Genomic DNA, 17,628 nt, shown 5'->3' with positions numbered 1-17,628 from the left:
TCCTCTAAATATATTGCCAAAAAAAAAGAAAATGCATACTTTAGGTCAGCTGCTTTTGAACTTTGCCACCAGCTGAACATTGCTATCGCGTTTATTCCCAGTAACACCAAACCAGATTTTTCTTCTGCCTTTGAGGAGGGCTCAGCACCCGCACAAAGGAGCACCTCATGAAGCTAAATGCAGTGCTGCCTGATTTCCACAATCCTTTGACATTTCTTCATCACATCTACATATCATGATAAGTAGAAGATGATTCTTATATCTCTGATCATCTCACCAATGCCGGGTAGGCATCTGTGTCCATATTTATGAAGGATCTCAGAGTAGGAAAACAGTCTTAACTGACTCAAAAGTGGCACTCAAATTTGGTGCCACTCTTAGTAGCAGGAGTAACAGCATGTTATTAGTTACCCTAAAGTAGGAAACGACTCTTAACTTCACCAGGATTTAGGAGAGCTCATGAGCTGTGCTAACTCTAGAGCTACCAGAAGGTGACGTTCAGGCAAAGATCACCACGCATGTCCCAGAAAAAGGCTGAATGTTCTGGAAACACAATGAACTTGTAAGTATATCTAAATTTGATAGAGATAGAATGATATTTCTAACAAATATTATATGTCATATGATCACTCCATCTTCATGAAGAAGCTATGGGCTCTCAGCTGAAATGAAGGTGTTGGTAACATTATGTTATTTGGCTATGGGGAAACTGCAGCTTTGCAGTAGTTCTGATTTGGATACGTCTCACTCAGCCATTTCTCAAATTTTGCACCACATTTTGAACGCAGATTTATACAGGAGTTGACAAAAGTTGGTTTACAGTTGTGAACATGCGAAACATATAACTTTTAGGTAATCTGAGCACGTACACGACTGAACTTAAGTGCACTGTGCTCTTGTGACATTCTTTTGAGTTAATAAAGGTATTGAGTTAAAACAAGCTATTGTAGTAATCATAACCTGCATATCTTTGTCCATGCAAACAACTGTAAACCTACTTTTGCCCACCTTTATGCATTTTCCCCACCTCTCCACCTAAGGTAATATTAAAGCGGACTGCATCCATTCAAATCCCTGTTTTTCCTGGAGTTGTTGGTGTCTCTGATATTCCATGAACCTGTGGAACATTTATGTCACACTTTATAAGCTCAGGAAGGTTCAAGAAAGGCAGGTAGAGACCCTCGGTGCATTGGATAAACAGAGCTTTGCAGAAGTTAAGGAGGGACATGACACGTGACTCTGGAATATGATCAGCAACACTGGAAGAGTGAACGTGACTTCAGAAACTGTGCAGCATTAGTGTCAATAAACGGCTACTTTATGAGACGCTTCCCATGACCGTGACACCGTGAATATAACGTGATTCTTCTGAAAGTACGGTTTTGGATTACTCATCGTTAAACAAATGTGCCTTTTATCAGAATATTTCCTAACTAGCTGTGTTACCTCACTAAGAGAGGTTGAAACCAAGCTAATCGACATAGACCTCAGCGTTAACATTTGCAGTTCACCATCTATTGGAATGTATTCTGTAATGCATGTAGTAATAACCTGCCTTGTGTTTGTCATTCCAACAGATGGCACCATTTCAATAGATGCCGCATCACAAACATTTCTAGTAATAAACTGCATTATACTACGAATGTTTGTGATGTGCCATCTGTTGGAATGACAAATGCATTTGCATTTGGTATGAGATTCATAAAAACAGTGATGTTTATCATACGCCATTTGTTGGAATGACAAATGCAATGCATTTTATTAATAAAAATGTTTGTGATGCACCATCTATTGAAATGACAGAGACACAGCAATCTGATGGACACACAGATACACAAACATACAAGCACTTGTCCTTTTATTAAGGTGGATTGTGTGTTGTTGGTGTCTCCCTGCTCATTACAGTATTATTTTTAATGTTGTTGCAAAATGTCATCAGTTACTTGCAGCTTAGCACTTTACCCTACCTTGTTATGTTTTCCTTTTTTCTCCTACTTCTTTTAACATTGTTATTATTATTATTATCATTGTTTTTTATCTTTGTTGTGAAACATTACAATTAGTACAGTGGAACCTCGGTTCACGACCATAATTCATTCCAAACCTCTGGTCGTAAACCGAACTTTGGTCGTGAACCGAAGCAATTTCCCCCATAGGATTGTATGTAAATACAATTAATCCGTTCCAGACTGTATGAACTGTATGTAAATATATTTTTTAAAATATTTTTAAGCACAAATATAGTTAATTACACCATAGAATGCACAGTGTAATAGTAAACTAATGTAAAAACATTGAATAACACTGACAAACACCCAGGCTCCCTGCTCAGCTGCACGTACAGGCTCGCTCTCAGCTGCACGCGCTCGCTCTCTCTCTCTCTCTCTCTCTCTCTCTCTCTCTCTCTCTCATCAGCAGAAGAGCCTGCCTGCCTGCTCTCTCTCTCTCTCTCTCTCTCTCTCTCTCTCTCTCTCTCATCAGCACACGAGTCTGCCTGCTCTCTCTCTCTCTCTCTCTCTCTCTCTCTCTCTCTCTATCTCTCTCTCTCTCATCAGCACAAGAGCCTGCCTGCTCTCTCTCTCTCTCTCTCTCTCTCTCTCTCTCTCTCTCTCTCTCATCAGCAGAAGAGCCTGCCTGCCTGCTCTCTCTCTCTCTCTCTCTCTCTCTCTCTCTCTCTCATCAGCACACGAGTCTGCCTGCTCTCTCTCTCTCTCTCTCTCTCTCTCTCTCTCTCTCTCTCTCTCTCTTATCAGCACATGAGTCTGCCTGCTCTCTCTCTCTCTCTCTCTCTCTCTCTCTCTCTCTCTCTCATCAGCAGAAGAGCCTGCCTGCCTGCTCTCTCTCTCTCTCTCTCTCTCTCTCTCTCTCTCTCTCTCATCAGCACACGAGTCTGCCTGCTCTCTCTCTCTGTCTCTCTCTCTCTCTCATCAGCACAAGAGCCTGCCTGCCTGCTCTCTCTCTCTCTCTCTCATCAGCACACGAGTCTGCCTGCTCTCTCTCTCTCTCTCTCTCTCTCTCATCAGCACACGAGTCTGCCTGCTCTCTCTCTCTCTCTCTCTCTCTCTCTCCCCGTCTCTCTCTCTCCTCTCTCTCTCTCTCTCTCTCTCATCAGCACAAGAGCCTGCCTGCTCTCTCTCTCTCTCTCTCTCTCTCTCTCTCTCTCTCTCATCAGCAGAAGAGCCTGCCTGCCTGCTCTCTCTCTCTCTCTCTCTCTCTCTCTCTCTCTCTCTCATCAGCACACGAGTCTGCCTGCTCTCTCTCTCTCTCTCTCTCTCTCTCTCTCTCTCTCTTATCAGCACATGAGTCTGCCTGCTCTCTCTCTCTCTCTCTCTCTCTCTCTCTCTCATCAGCAGAAGAGCCTGCCTGCCTGCTCTCTCTCTCTCTCTCTCCTCTCTCATCAGCACACGAGTCTGCCTGCTCTCTCTCTCTCTCTCTCTCTCTCTCTCTCTCTCTCATCAGCACAAGAGCCTGCCTGCCTGCTCTCTCTCTCTCTCTCTCTCATCAGCACACGAGTCTGCCTGCTCTCTCTCTCTCTCTCTCTCTCTCTCATCAGCACACGAGTCTGCCTGCTCTCTCTCTCTTACATTGCAGCAGTTCAGCAGTTCACGTCTGACCGAGAACAATGCAACACGTGCGGAAATCATCAGCGCGCACAAACCGAAAGGGAAACTGGCTTGTTCATATACTGAGTGTGTGGTCATGAACCGAGGCAAAAGTTTGGCGAACTTTTTGGTCGTAAACCGAGTTGTACGTGTACCGAGGCGTTCGTCAACCGAGGTTCCACTGTATCAGAAAACCGCAAAGTCTCATCACAAGTGCCATTTTGTGAGTGCGCAATAATTGTGCCATCATTCATTCTCTAACGTAGTTTCTTACTCCTCACTGGGACTGGGACATTTCATCACTGCTTCTCATGTCCTACTCTGGGGTATGACAAATTTTTATCCTAGTCAGACTTTTAGTGCAATTGCTAGGAGCAAGTCTGAGATGCTTGATAAGGACAGGCATTGTTACTGTAGCTCAAAATATTCAAGAATGGAGGAGTTGGGCTAGAAAGACTTTAGAGTAAAACACTCAATGAGCACTAACACTGTGTTCATACAAGTAACTCAGGTCCTAAAGACTTGGATTTCATTCATCTTACCTTAAAGAAACCCACGACTGCAATTTCATTTGCATCCACAAATTCCTGGGTGCTGCTGATGTTGTTCAGGACTGTCGCACTTGGGCCCGATCTTCTCTTCAACCACTGAACAATTCCAGCTGCTTTCCTTTTTCCTATAGATCAAACCAAAACAGGTTTTGGAAAAAACTATGGAGAAGGTCAGGTCTAAAGAGAAGCATCACAATGATCGTATCTAATCAGAGCTTTGACCGCTGGCCTGATGGACAGACATGACAACGACAGCAGGTGATCTTTGAATTTTATATGAATGGGCTTGAAAAGTCACAGCAACAATAGAGAAAGTCCAGCCAGGCTGAATTCCAGGACTGAGATCAATAAGGAGAGATTGAAGAAGTTAAACCTCTTCAATTTAAGCAAATTAAGATTAAGAGTGGACATGACTGAAGTGTCTAAAATTATTAAATAAATTAGTACAATGAGTCAAGACTGTTATTTTAAAATGAGTTCCTCAACAAGAACAAAGAAAACAGATAGAAACCTGGTAGAAGTAAATTACACACAAACATTTAAAAGGTTTCCTTCACATAGAGAATCAAAAACACATGCAATAAATTACCAAATACAGTGATCCCTCGCTATATCGCGCTTCGCCTTTCGCGGCTTCACTCCATCGCGGATTTTATATGTAAGCATATTTAAATATATATCGCGGATTTTTCGCTGCTTCGCGGGTTTCTGCGGACAATGGGTCTTTTAATTTCTGGTACATGCTTCCTCAGTTGGTTTGCCCAGTTGATTTCATACAAGGGACGCTATTGGCAGATGGCTGAGAAGCTACCTAACTTACTTTCTCTCTCTCTCTCTCTCTTGCGCTGAAGTAGCGGGGTGTGAGCAGGGGGGCTGTGTGCAGCTGCTTCCTGAAGGACATGCTGCACGGAGCTTCGCATACTTAAAAGCTCAAAGGGCACGTATTGATTTTTTATCTCTCTCTCTATCTCTCTCTCTCTCTCTGCTCCTGACAGAGGGGGTGTGAGCTGCCGCCTTCAACAGCTTTGTACTGGCGGTGCTTCGCATACTTAAAAGCCAAAAAGCCCTATTGATTTTTTTTTTGACTGCTTGCTTTGCACTCCTTTGAAAAGGAAGATATGTTTGCATTCTTTTAATTGTGAGACAGAACTGTCATCTCTGTCTTGTCATGGAGCACAGTTTAAACTTTTGAAAAAGAGACAAATGTTTGTTTGCAGTGTTTGAATAACGTTCCTGTCTCTCTACAACCTCCTGTGTTTCTGCGCAAATCTGTGACCCAAGCATGACATTCTAAAAATAACCATATAAACATATGGTTTCTACTTCGCGGATTTTCCTATTTCGCGGGTGGCTCTGGAACGCAACCCCCGCGATGGAGGAGGGATTACTGTAGTGTGGAAGACAATAGGGTCTTAGGCACCTCCAAAATTCAACTGGATGTTATTTTGGAGAAATTAAGTGGATTGGACTGATGAGCTGTTTTGGGCAAGATGGCGTGTTTTCATCCAAATTGTTCTAATATTATCATGTTTCACAATTTACAAAATAGACAGTGTTCTAAGAATAATGCAGTTAATACAAAACTGAGGAAACAAGACAATAGTGAAGATGTGCCGTTTCCTGCCTTACTTCCAGTGCTGCTGGGGTCAGGGCTGTTCTTAGCAGTTTGGGGGCCCTACGCAGTTCAGAAATGTGCAGGCCCCAAATTGGGGGGGGGGTCTGGGGGGCAGAGTTCCCCCCCCCCCAAGCTCAGGAAGGTGTTCTAATAAAATGTCCGGAAAAGGCCTTAGATGACCAGTAGGCCTACATGTACGCTTGTGTGTATGCAAAGTGGTAAAATATTGATTTTGTTCTGAATCTGGTAAAGGCCAGTAATATAGATAGATAGATAGATAGATAGATAGATAGATAGATAGATAGATAGATAGATAGATAGATAGATAGATAGATAGATAGATAGATAGATAGATAGGAAAGGCACTATATAATAGATAGATAGATAGATAGATAGATAGATAGATAGATAGATAGATAGATAGATAGATAGATAGATAGATAGATAGATAGATAGATAGATAGATAGATAGATAGATAGATACTTTATTAATCCCAAGGGGAAATTCACAATATAGGGATATTTCATGATTTTATGGGGATCTCTCTGAATGAATCCGAAACAAATCTCTAAAATTAACGTTTGCTATAGTGCATTTGGCAAAGTTAGAACGGCGTGACAATATTATTAGGGATTTAGGTGAAGATTGCAATTTGGATAATAAATTACCATTGTTAATAAGACTAAGAGATGCACTGAACTGAATTTTCTGGGACTGGCACAGACAGCTGCAGTGCCAGGGGCATGACAACAAAACAAAAAAAAAAAAAATTGTAAGTCGGGGCCGGGCTGGGGGCCTACGTGGATGTGTAGTTCGCATATGCCTAAGAACATCCCTGCTGGGGTAGGCAGTGGCTACCTATGACTCTTAATAAATATATATATATATATTATATATATAATATATATACACACACCTGCGGTGGGTTGGCACCCTGCCCGGGATTGGTTCCTGCCTTGTGCCCTGTGTTTGCTGGGATTGGCTCCAGCAGACCCCCGTGACCCTGTGTTCGGATTCAGCGGTTTGGAAAATGGATGGATATACACACACCTTATTGTACCATTTAAAATTCCTCAGTACATGACAGAAGTCAATAAATGATGAATAAAATTAATTCTAACTAGACAGCACACAGACTTCCGGACCTGCCAAGATCAAGATTCCAGCCCCAGTAGTTCACAAATACAGCAGGGTGTGTATGCAGTGAGTGCCAGGGCTGCCATTCTTCTTCCTCTCCTGTACTTGGCTTTTGCAATATGCTTTGTGCTCAGCAGGTGTCGCTGCTCCTCTTTTTGTCTCTGCTATATCACCTTCTCAGTAAGTCTGTCTGAGTTTGTTAAGAAAGATGTGAACCCTAATAACTCCACAGAGGTTACCATTTGCCACAGGTTCCGCTTCAACAGCAGGAATCACTTCCTATGGCAGGGGTTGCCAGCTCCGGTCCTGGAGGATCACCGTGGCTGCAGGTTTTCATTCTAACCCTTTTCTTAATGAGTGACCTGTTTTTGCTGCTAATTAAGTTCTTTTGAACTAATTTTAATTGACTTCTTTTTGAAGACTCAGACCCCTTAATTGTTTCTTTTTACTTAATTAGCAGCCAGACAATAATGAGATACAAAACATGACCAGCAAACTGTGTCCATCACACCATATCTGAAAATAAAGAAAGGTGAAGGTCTCGGGAATGTCGATCTGCTCAGGTCCCCAAAACATTTTTGCAGAAAAGAGCAAATCAACTATTTCAGAAAATGTCTGCTAATGCACCACAAGAGCAGCAACAAGCCATGGAATTAATTAAAGAACGGGTTTAATTAACTACAATAATCTGTGCCTCATTAAGCAGCTGGTTGGAGTGAAATTGGTTGGAGTTTGATGCCCTGACTTAGTTGGTCTTCTGTTGGCTCACTCACTTCATATTTCATTTTGGTTTGGGTGCCATTTAAGGAAAGAAATGAAGTAATTCAAAGGAACAAATCTTTTAAAAGCAATTCAATTAAAATGAATTCACAAGAAGTTAATTAGTAGCACAAACAGGGTTAGAATGAAAACCTGCAGCCATGGTGGTCCTCCAGGACCAGAATTGGCGACCCCTGTCCTATAGGTTTCAATTAAGACCAAGATCAAGGTTCTAGACATGACAGATAAGACACAACCCTCTGCATTTTATAAATATATGTGGACATGAAGTCTCTGTCAAAAGAGCCACTTTCTTATTCAATGATGGAAAGGAAACAGAGACAGCTGTGTGGTCACATTTACCTGTGAACTCCACAAAGTTCTTTCTATCTCCTCCGATGAAAAACTTCAGCTTGGGAAAGCTGTCAATTTCAAATTCTGCAGCCAGGCCCTTCTCCTTGGTGACATCCACCTTAGCAAGTTGGATGTCAGAAGACTCCTTTTTAAGGAGTTCAGCAGCGATTTCATATTCTGGCGCCAAAGCCTGGCAGTGACCACACCAGGGGGCATCTGAAAGACAAGTGACAGGAGTTCAGTTCTGAGTGACAACATTGCAAATGGAAAAATGGGACAACAGCGTGAGAAAGGAAGAGTCTGCACTTGCAGCCAACGTTAAGTCAGTACTCACTCCCTCTCTTCAAATCCCATGGTGGCGGTGAGCTGCTGGCCAAAAGTGAAAGGTCAGCCTGTTTTGTACATTAGGAATGATCTCATTATGAGTGAGTAGGGAAAAAGAAGGCGGCTGACAGACTTTGATATTTGTGTTAAAAATGGCTTCCCCTATTGCTAAAGATTTATTGATTTAAGTCTTACCTTCACTATACCAAGAGGTAAAGTATCCCTGTGTTATATCTCACACTAGGAAAAGCAGGTGGACTTTAGACATTTTTCACACAGAAGTTTATTAGTGACTAGAACAGACGGCTGTAGCACATTGAGCAATTTGACAGCACAGACCGTACTTGGAAAAATGTGAAACTTTGCTTCACTAAAAACCTGGATGGGTCTAAATGTCACAGTTTATAGCATGAGCAGGCCACACTGTAAGCCACAGGCTCCTCTACTTGCGGAGCTGAGAATCATCCTTGGCCTTCCTGAGAAAGTGAGATGTCCTATCACGTGTGGGCTGCTGGAGCACAAGATATTTTACCCAATTTTTGGGATCCTGGAGGCCAGGAGGATTTTTCTGTTGTGGATTTCTGGAATGCAAATTTTGCTGCAAGAAGATTTCATGATTTGGAAAGAAAAAAATGAAGTTAGGGTCACAATGGCCTTCTTCAGTATTGTAGGTATTCTAGTGGAGATGGGGGACGATCTGTCAGTTCTGGATCCATAATGAAGATCAGACATGTCCCTATAGTTGTGGAGATTTAGACATACAAAGGGAGTCTTGAGTTCCTCAGGCAAGATATAGAAGGGACGGCAATCTGTCAGGTTATGGGTGACCACTAGCATTGTGCTCTGCCATTTTTTGAATGTTACACAATGGTGGCCTCTTCAGACAGGGAGGCCACTTATTGGTGTCTTCTGAGGTCATCTGTCACTCTTGGGCTCCTGGAGCTGAAAGATCATCTGTTAGTCTTGAGCTCCTGGAGCAAGAAGGGTATCTTCTCAGTTGATGAAAGTATGAAGACAAAATGATGATAAAGGCAAATCTCAGTCCTGGGATCTTTCAGAAGGAACTGAAAGTGTAAAGAAATCTGGTCTGTCTAGAAAGTCCAGTCTAGAAAGTTAATGTTAATATTAAATTCACTAAGTATCTGCTTAATTTCAATAGAATATCAGTTTCTCATAGTTACTTAGATTATGGTATAGTCTCTTACTGCCTGTAGGTTAACATTAAATAGATGTTTTGTAGCTATTCCTGCAAACACGGAGTGTTAATTGAGCCAGTAAGAAAATAGTCTCACTTCTAGAAGCATGGACTGTTTGATTAGTTTACAAACAGAATGTTAGCACAGTTTTTTGACCATTCTACACTACTAGGATGTTGTACCATGTTAGCCATCATGGATGTAGTGAGACGTCTCTGGTCCTGGGTATGACGTTAAACTGCATCCGGCCCTACAAGCGGTCCTCCAACTTGCAGGGAAATTATGGGGGTTGGTGGCAGGATTGGCACTCCAGCCAGCGTGACAAACTTCACACGGCTGTGAGATGACAGAAAGGACTCCTTATTTGCTCTCCGTGGGAGTAGCCCTGCTGCAGCCCCCCATGGGAAGGCTGCTCGCATCATGAAGGGGATGGGGGAAAGCCCACAGGAGCCCCATCCCTGGAAGAGTCAAAACCATCAAGAGAGCCAATGGGGTCAGGTCTGTTGGGGATCGGAACTGGTGTGGTGCCGAGGCATTGCCCGCTGCACGGCAGCACTCGGGTCCCAATTTGAGGCAGCCCATACGGTTGGGCCCATGGGAACGTCTTGTCTCTTTGGCATGATGATCATCTTCATCTGCTGTCGGAGGAGCTGCGTAAATTCTGCTTTTCAGTGACGGCACACTCTGAGGCGCAACAGACCTGGGACTGGTCAGATCTCTGTAGGTGGATACACCTTTAATTGGTCTGGTCACTCTGATGGCTGTCATACTAGGATGAATTCATGTAATCCATTACATTTCAACTTTACAATCCACTACATCTTGCCTGAAGAAAAAGAAGTTGCCTCAGAAGCATTTTGCTTGACGTCTCACTATGACCATTCTACACGTATATAACTGTATGACCAAATTCAGAGAGAAATGAAACAAGTAAGCCTTAAACAGAATGTTCATTATGCATGAACTTTTCTTTACTTTGTAATATCACATTTTTCTCTGTTTCTGTGTGAACTGTTTTGTTTTGAATTTTACTAAAACTTTAAAAATGAAGACGCTTAGATTGTGGAATTATTTGAACACACGTCTTACTATTGTCTAAACTGTCCTATGAAGTAAGCTAACAGCTGCGGAACTTTGGAAATTGTGGACAAATGCAACTACACTGCCCTGCGGTGGGCTGGCGCCCTGCCCGGGATTTGTTCCTGCCTTGCGCCCTGTGTTAGCCTGGATTGGCTCCAGCAGACCCCCATGACCCTGTGTTAGGATATAGCAGGTTGGATAATGACTGACTGACTGCCTGACTTCATCTACACTGGTGTGTCCAGGGGAAGACAGGAGAAATCTGTCAGCCATGGAGTCTATTAGAAGATGGTATATTACATGTGGGAGCTCCTGGGTAAGTAGACCAGACTTCGGTTTTCTAACAAGAATGGAAGTGGGAGAAATATCTGAGAGGTGAGAGCCACCAGGAAGAGGGGATTCTATCGATTCTGAAAATCCTTCAGAAAGTCAAGAAGGTTTTCTAATAGGGTGCTTCTGAACAGAATGGGACAGCTGATTCAGTCTGGTTTGGAGTTTAAGTGGCATTAGGGATTAGAAACATGGATTACAAGGTTAGTATTTAAATGCAACTACTGGGCACACAGGGTGCTTTAGAAAAGAAAGATGGCAGGGGGATGTTACACTTTACATACACACACACACACACACACACACAGAGCAAGCTTTGGAATTTAAAAAGCTCTGCAGAAAAGATATGCACATGTTAAGAAAACTTAGCAGAGTTCAATCTCACCAGTTTAGGTTACAAATATAAGGTGAATCCATTTTTGCTGATCATTACTTACAAAATTCCACCAGAAGCATTTTGTTTTCCTGGAGAGCTCTGTCGAAGTTTAACTCATCCAGGACCAAAATGCCATTTTCGTCTTTGATCTCCTCCGAAGTGCCCGACTCATCTCCTTCAGTCTTTTTCAAAGTCTCCTCTTCTCCTGCCTGACTATCATCAGCTCTGATGGAGATGGGAAACGATGCGGTCAGCAGAAAGGCGATGAGCGGCAAAACCCTGAAGGTCTTCATGTTGGCGTCAGCGTGGCCAAATGAATGGTACACAAGATTGATAAAGAGGGGTGGGTGGCAGTGTGCATGAAGGGGGCATGCGTGTGCAATTCCTACTGGTCTGAAACAGCCGACCTTATTTACAGGGAAGGGGGCGGGTCTGAGCTTGGCCTTGGGGACAGAAATTTTAAAAAAGACCAAAGGAGAGACTGTTGAGAGTGCCATAGAGGCTGCACAGTCCGGCCAAACCTTTAAAAGAAACGTAAGGGGGTTCTCACTCATGGCCAAAAGGTTTGTTATTGATTCCATTTTTGCATATCTTGGTCCCCGCCTTGCTCCCAGTGCCATCAGGATCTTTTCCAGTGCCTGTGATCCTGAAGCAGATTAAGCATTTGATATCGGAGCAACACAGAGCCTCCTAACAGAAATAAATTCAGATGTTTATTGCACATTTGCGTAATCAGTGAATCAAAGTATGTCAACTACGAGATTATATCATAAGCAATCCTACAGCTTTATATCAAATTTTATTTCCAAATTATTTAAATTTCTATTTATACTTATAGAAGCGGTTTTATTTTTAGTTTTGTGTGGGTTTCCTCCGGGCGCTCCGGTTTCCTCCCACAGTCCAAAGACATGCAGGTTAGGTGGATTGGCGATTCTAAATTGGCCCTAGTGTGTGCTTGGTGTGTGGGTGTGTTTGTGTGTGTCCTGCGGTGGGTTGGCACCCTGCCCGGGATTGGTTCCCTGCCTTGTGCCCTGTGTTGGCTGGGATTGGCTCCAGCAGACCCCCGTGACCCTGTGTTCGGATTCAGCGGGTTGGAAAATGGATGGATGGATGGATGGATGGATTATGATCTTGCTATGTAAAGACCGAGTTTAGCATTTCTTGTGTATGTTTAAACACATTGACATATCAAGACTCTGAACATCCGCCCACCTTAATAAAAGAAAGTGTCCGTGTGTCCGTATATCTGTGTGCCCATCCAGTTGCTTTCATTCTAACAGATGGCACATTACAAACATTTGCAGTAATAAAATGCACTGCATTTGTCATTCCAATAGATGGCAGATCAGAAACGTTAACATTGCTTTTATGAATCCCATACCAAAAGTCATTCTGGTGTGTGTGTGTGTGTGTGTGTGTGTTTATTTACTTATTTATTTAAACAGTTCCTGTAAAAAGCCAAATTTCACCCTGGTGACAAATAAAGTTCTGTCTAATTTAATCTAATCTAATCTAAAAGGTACAAAAGGCGCATACGTTGTTTGAGCCTTTCGAATTTCCCTGCTTTCATAATCTGCTCTGCATGTGTATAGCGCCAACGTTTGTGAACGTCTTTCTGAAGTTCTTTGTCTTTTAATCTGTCTTTTAATTCTGAGCCCGATTGGACGTGCTTGTTTCAATTCCACTTGTTACAGGCTGATAATTACTTGCCTTATTTTCTAAATTTGCACCTAGATTATTTTTTTTTTTTTTGCTCTTTTTTCTCTCCAATGCTTTTGAGTCTCTTTTCTCCGCGCTCCTGTCTTATTCGCTTACTAGGGGGCTCCGCCCCCTGCTCGCTTCGCTCGCCAACCCCTGGTGTTGGGAATGACAAAGAGCGTGATGTATGAATGAGATATAGAATAGTGTGACAGTGTAGATGATGCAAACAGAAAGCAAACAATAAAGTGTGTGGCACAGTGTAAAGGTTTATTGGAAAATTTCTTTGTACACGCCGTTTAAGTGTAAAAGGTAATTCCAGCTCAGAACTTGTAAGGTCAATGAAGATGGTTATTGTTGTGATCAGAGTCAAGTTTGTCAGAGCTTAGAAAGAGTTGTGTCTCTCCAGGAAGTAATGGAATGACTTGGGTATTTATGTTTTCCACATTAATATTTTTTGGACATAATATAGTGCGTTGTGTTAAAAGGGGCATTTGGTCTAATGAGATTGCTGTTCCAAATCTCTCTGTAACTAAGTCATCGCAGATAAAGGCTTGAGGAATTGTAATAATATCTGGGTGAAGTCCATCTGTATTGGTGAGTGTACCATCTCTCAGTTGTAATAAGCAATTGTTATGATCTGGTTCTGGACATCGTATCTTTTTTACTAACTGTATCTTTTGAAAGCAATGCCAATTGTCTGCGTATTTTAAGGTGCACTGAACAATAGCTGAGTGCATGGCATCTGGAAGAATAGCTAATCACTGTCTAAAATCTCCTCCTCATAAAAGTACCTTTCCTCCAAATCGAATATTATTATTCATAAACGTTTGTAGAAGTTTATGAATGGTGTTGAGTAAGTGACTTCATGCCATTGTACATTCATCAATAAACAACATTTTTTCAAGACGGATGTCACGTGCAGTGCCACCGTTAATGTTAATAGTGGATACCGATTTGTAGGATCTAATGCAGTTGATAAAGATTTCACTTTCAGGTACATCGTCAGTTAGAAGCTTCTGTAGAAATTCAGGATATGAATGTAAAGGAGGCAGTCTAATTTGACCCTTTTGACAACAACGTGTAAATGTATTAATTGTATTGCCAGTTGTTTCTTCAGGGAAGTGAACTGAATGACAATGATTGCAAATGACATTCATTAATCCGAATGAATTTTCCTGGTGTATGTTTTGCTTGTGCCGTTTGAGAGGCGCGTTGTTGCATGTGTAGTATTTGGGACGTGTTGTTTTGGAGCTGTAATCGATTTGCCTGTGCTGTGTGAGAAGCCCGTTGTAGCCTTCGCTGCCGTTAACATGTTTTGCTTGTGGTGTTTGAGTGCCGCGTTGTTGCATGTCCAGTATTTGTGACACGCTATTTTTGATTTTTAATTGATTCGCCTCCGCTTTGCGCAAAGTCCGTTTCACTCTATGTCGTGCATTGTTTGTATCGTGCCTTGTCCGTTTTTGTATGTCGGTCAGTTGAGCTTTCTGCTTTTGGAGTCTTGCTTGCTTGTTTTCTGGCCGGTCATATGCGCGTTGCTTTGCTCCCTTTTTTGTATGTCTGAGACGCGAGCTCTTTCTTTTGAAATCATGCTTGTTTCGATGCAGCACTTTGAGACGCGCGCTGTATGCATCTACGTTCAATGTGTCTGTTCATTTGGGCACGTCTCTGTAACGGGGTTACTTGAGCTTTGCGTTTTTTGATCCGAGACATTTTTTCTCACGTATTTTCCGAAGCGCGTTGTATGCGCTGCCATGTATTCTTTTTGTTTCATTCGTGTTCGTGTGTTTGGTCCCGTTATCCGATCCGAATCGTTTTGTACCCGTGACCGTGTATGCATGACTTGTTTGTTCCTCAGCGTGCGAAATATGTATAAGTATTAAGGAGGATCGCACTCACTGTTAATATGGAGCCTTTTCTCCAGTTGAACGGTTAATAGTGCTTTATTTTAATGAGATCCACCTATGCTGCCTAGTGTGAAGGTTTTGAGATGACGTATGTTTAATATGGACGTTTCCTTTAAATATGTGGCTTTGGGTGTCACTTCTTATTGATGTGTGGGGGGGATTGTTGTTGCGCGAGCGTCTTCTTTCTTTTTGTGTTCCTGTGTCTTGTTTGAATCCCCCTCTTTGTGTGTGTCCCGTCCTACTTGCTTGTAGGGTCTGTGGGGCAGTTTTGTGTTCTTTTTTTTTGTCTTCCATGGGCTTGTTGAATCCCCCTCTTGGTGTGTGTCCTGTCCCGTCCCGTGCCTGTAGGGTGTGGGGGGGGTGTGGTCGTGCCTTGCTGTTGTGCGCTCGTCTGTTCTTTTTTTTTGGTGTGTTTAGTTTCGTGTGCAATGTGTTTCGTGCTTTGCCCGCGTTTGACTACTTTTTTATGTGCCTTTTCATTTTTTCGGTGCTTGTTGCGACTCATTTCTGTGACTCCTTTTTGTATGTGCTCACTCCTTTTTTCTGTGGTGTTGTCCGCCTCTCGCGGCCCCTCATCCGCCTTTGTCGCCCTCTTTTGTCCGCCTTTCTCCGACTCTCGCGGACTGTTTTTGCGCCTGTGCCTCTCGCGGACCCTCATCCGCCTGTCTCGCCCTCTTTTGTCCGCCTTTCTCCTCATCCGCCTCTCTCGCCCTCTTTTGTCCGCCTTTCTCGGCTCCTCAGCCGACTCTCGCGGACTCTTTTTGCGCCTGCGCAGTATGTCTTTTTGCAGCTACGGCCCATTGCCGGATGTGCCTGCGTCCATCATCCGGTTTAGCATTCTCGGTTAGTAATATGGATTCATCGACGCTTCATTTATAACGTATTGTCCTTATATATATGCGCTGAGACCCTAGATCCTTCACAAGACTGAATGTTTTGCTGCCCCATTGTCTTATATGATAGAATGTAAGTAGGGCGTGTCTTGCAAGAATCTCATGTTCTACGTCATCGCGAGATGGTCCTGGGTCAATGTCTTGGCACAATGTCTCATGTTTAAGGTCTTCGCGGGTCATTTAACAATCTTCCATGATCTTAACGTGAAGATCACGTATCGTCTCCTAGTCATTCCCTCCCACAGGATTTTTTTTTTTTTATAATAGAGAGATGTTTGTGAAGTGCCATCCACTGGAATGACAAATGCAATGCATTTTATTACTACACGCATTGCAAAAAACATTCCAATAGATTGTGCAATGCAAACATTAACTCTGAGGTCTACGTTAATTACTTAGATTTCAACCCATAGATAGATAGATAGATAGATAGATAGATAGATAGATAGATAGATAGATAGATAGATAGATAGATAGATAGATAGATAGATAGATAGATAGATAGATAGATAGATAGATAGATGTAACAACAAATGTAATACAACTTTTCAAAATCGGAAGCATATTAACATTAAGAATGATACAATTGAGATTGCAATTTAATGCTTTTTAATAATATTCAGACCTATACTCCCTGTGTGGAGTTTTACAGCCCTGGGCTGTGCAGGTGAAGGCAGAATCTCATAAACTGGTTACTTCATATTCCTCAAGTAGCCTGGTAAACAAGAGTGATGCGTCAGCATGTTCTGACGCCATCCCAAGGGAAGTGTGACAAATTGTGGGAAAAATCGATGGCGCTTCAGGTGACCGAGGGCTCAGATCTCATTCAAGGTCTTTGCTGCTAAGGAAATGAGCTCTTGTATTTGACCCCATCATAAGCGCACTACAATTATACACTTTCCTTTGTGTGGATCATATTCTTCACTTTAACATTGGCTCTCACACAGATGAGTCGCTCATATTTTTCTTCCAAGCAGACAAATCCGATGTAAGAGTGCTTACCTTTTGTGCAGAACATTCCAAACATAGACACAGATGATGGGCTTATGGCTTGTTGTCATTGAAAACTCACCTTTAAACAAAAACATAAGAGAACAGTGAAAGAGTTCCAGTTAATGGTTTACATACAAAAGGATTAATAGAGCTGATGTAGGCTCATGGCAAGGTAGAAAATCCAAAAGAGCTTAAATAGCTGTACTTACATTAGAAGAACTGCAGGAGGCAATGGTGACTTGGCTTGTATCCTGACTTGTTATATTTTGAAAGTAACCAGAGATCTTTATGCTGTCTAAATATTTAGTAAATGTTTACAAGATTAGTGAAATTCTTAGAAATTTGGGGATGGGGATATACAGACATAAACCACCAGAAGACAGCATTACAAGATAATTCCTTGCCTTTGTGAGCTAGACAGAGTGGCCGTGTGGTACAGTTGGATCAAAACCTGCCAGCTGGATGGCAGAGCAGCTGATGCAGTAATAATAATAATAATAATAATAATAATTCTTTACGTTTATATAGAACTAGCAGGAGTACCCGGTGATGCCCGGGAATCTATAACTGGTGAATTTCCCAAATGAAACAAACAGAACATAGAAATCGAACAAATAATATTCTGATTGTCATTTTATTGTAATAGGTAATATAAGTGATCATTTTAGAGGCTTTGGCTACAGTATATTTTTTGTGTTGTCTTGGGGTTCCGAAAATGAACAAATTGTGAGGATTGCCCACTGTAGAACATGTTACGTAGAGTTGTCTGTGTGAAAAGCATGGTTTTTCCAAATTGATGCCTTTAACTTGGA

The 17,628-nt window shown here is 42.3% G+C and overlaps 1 protein-coding gene across 1 annotated transcript in view; it reads right to left on the bottom strand.

The window, feature by feature from the left end:
- pdia2 (protein disulfide isomerase family A, member 2) overlaps positions 1–16,888 on the bottom strand; it is a 29,716-nt gene extending 12,828 nt beyond the window's left edge. Inside the window, exons 1-4 of the mRNA XM_051933403.1 lie at positions 16,826–16,888; positions 11,387–11,971; positions 8,029–8,235; positions 4,145–4,278 (exon numbers count right to left, since the gene is read on the bottom strand). Coding sequence (XP_051789363.1) covers positions 4,145–4,278; positions 8,029–8,235; positions 11,387–11,971; positions 16,826–16,850 — 951 coding nt within the window. The 5' untranslated portion in view covers positions 16,851–16,888. The remainder of the gene's footprint in view (positions 1–4,144; positions 4,279–8,028; positions 8,236–11,386; positions 11,972–16,825) is intronic.
- Positions 16,889–17,628: the final 740 nt, after the last annotated feature.

This window comes from Erpetoichthys calabaricus, chromosome 11, assembly GCF_900747795.2.
Source record: "Erpetoichthys calabaricus chromosome 11, fErpCal1.3, whole genome shotgun sequence".
Classification (NCBI taxonomy): Eukaryota; Metazoa; Chordata; class Cladistia; order Polypteriformes; family Polypteridae; genus Erpetoichthys; species Erpetoichthys calabaricus.
Note: the sequence above shows the minus strand (reverse complement) of the source record. Positions and strands in the feature narration are given on the sequence as shown.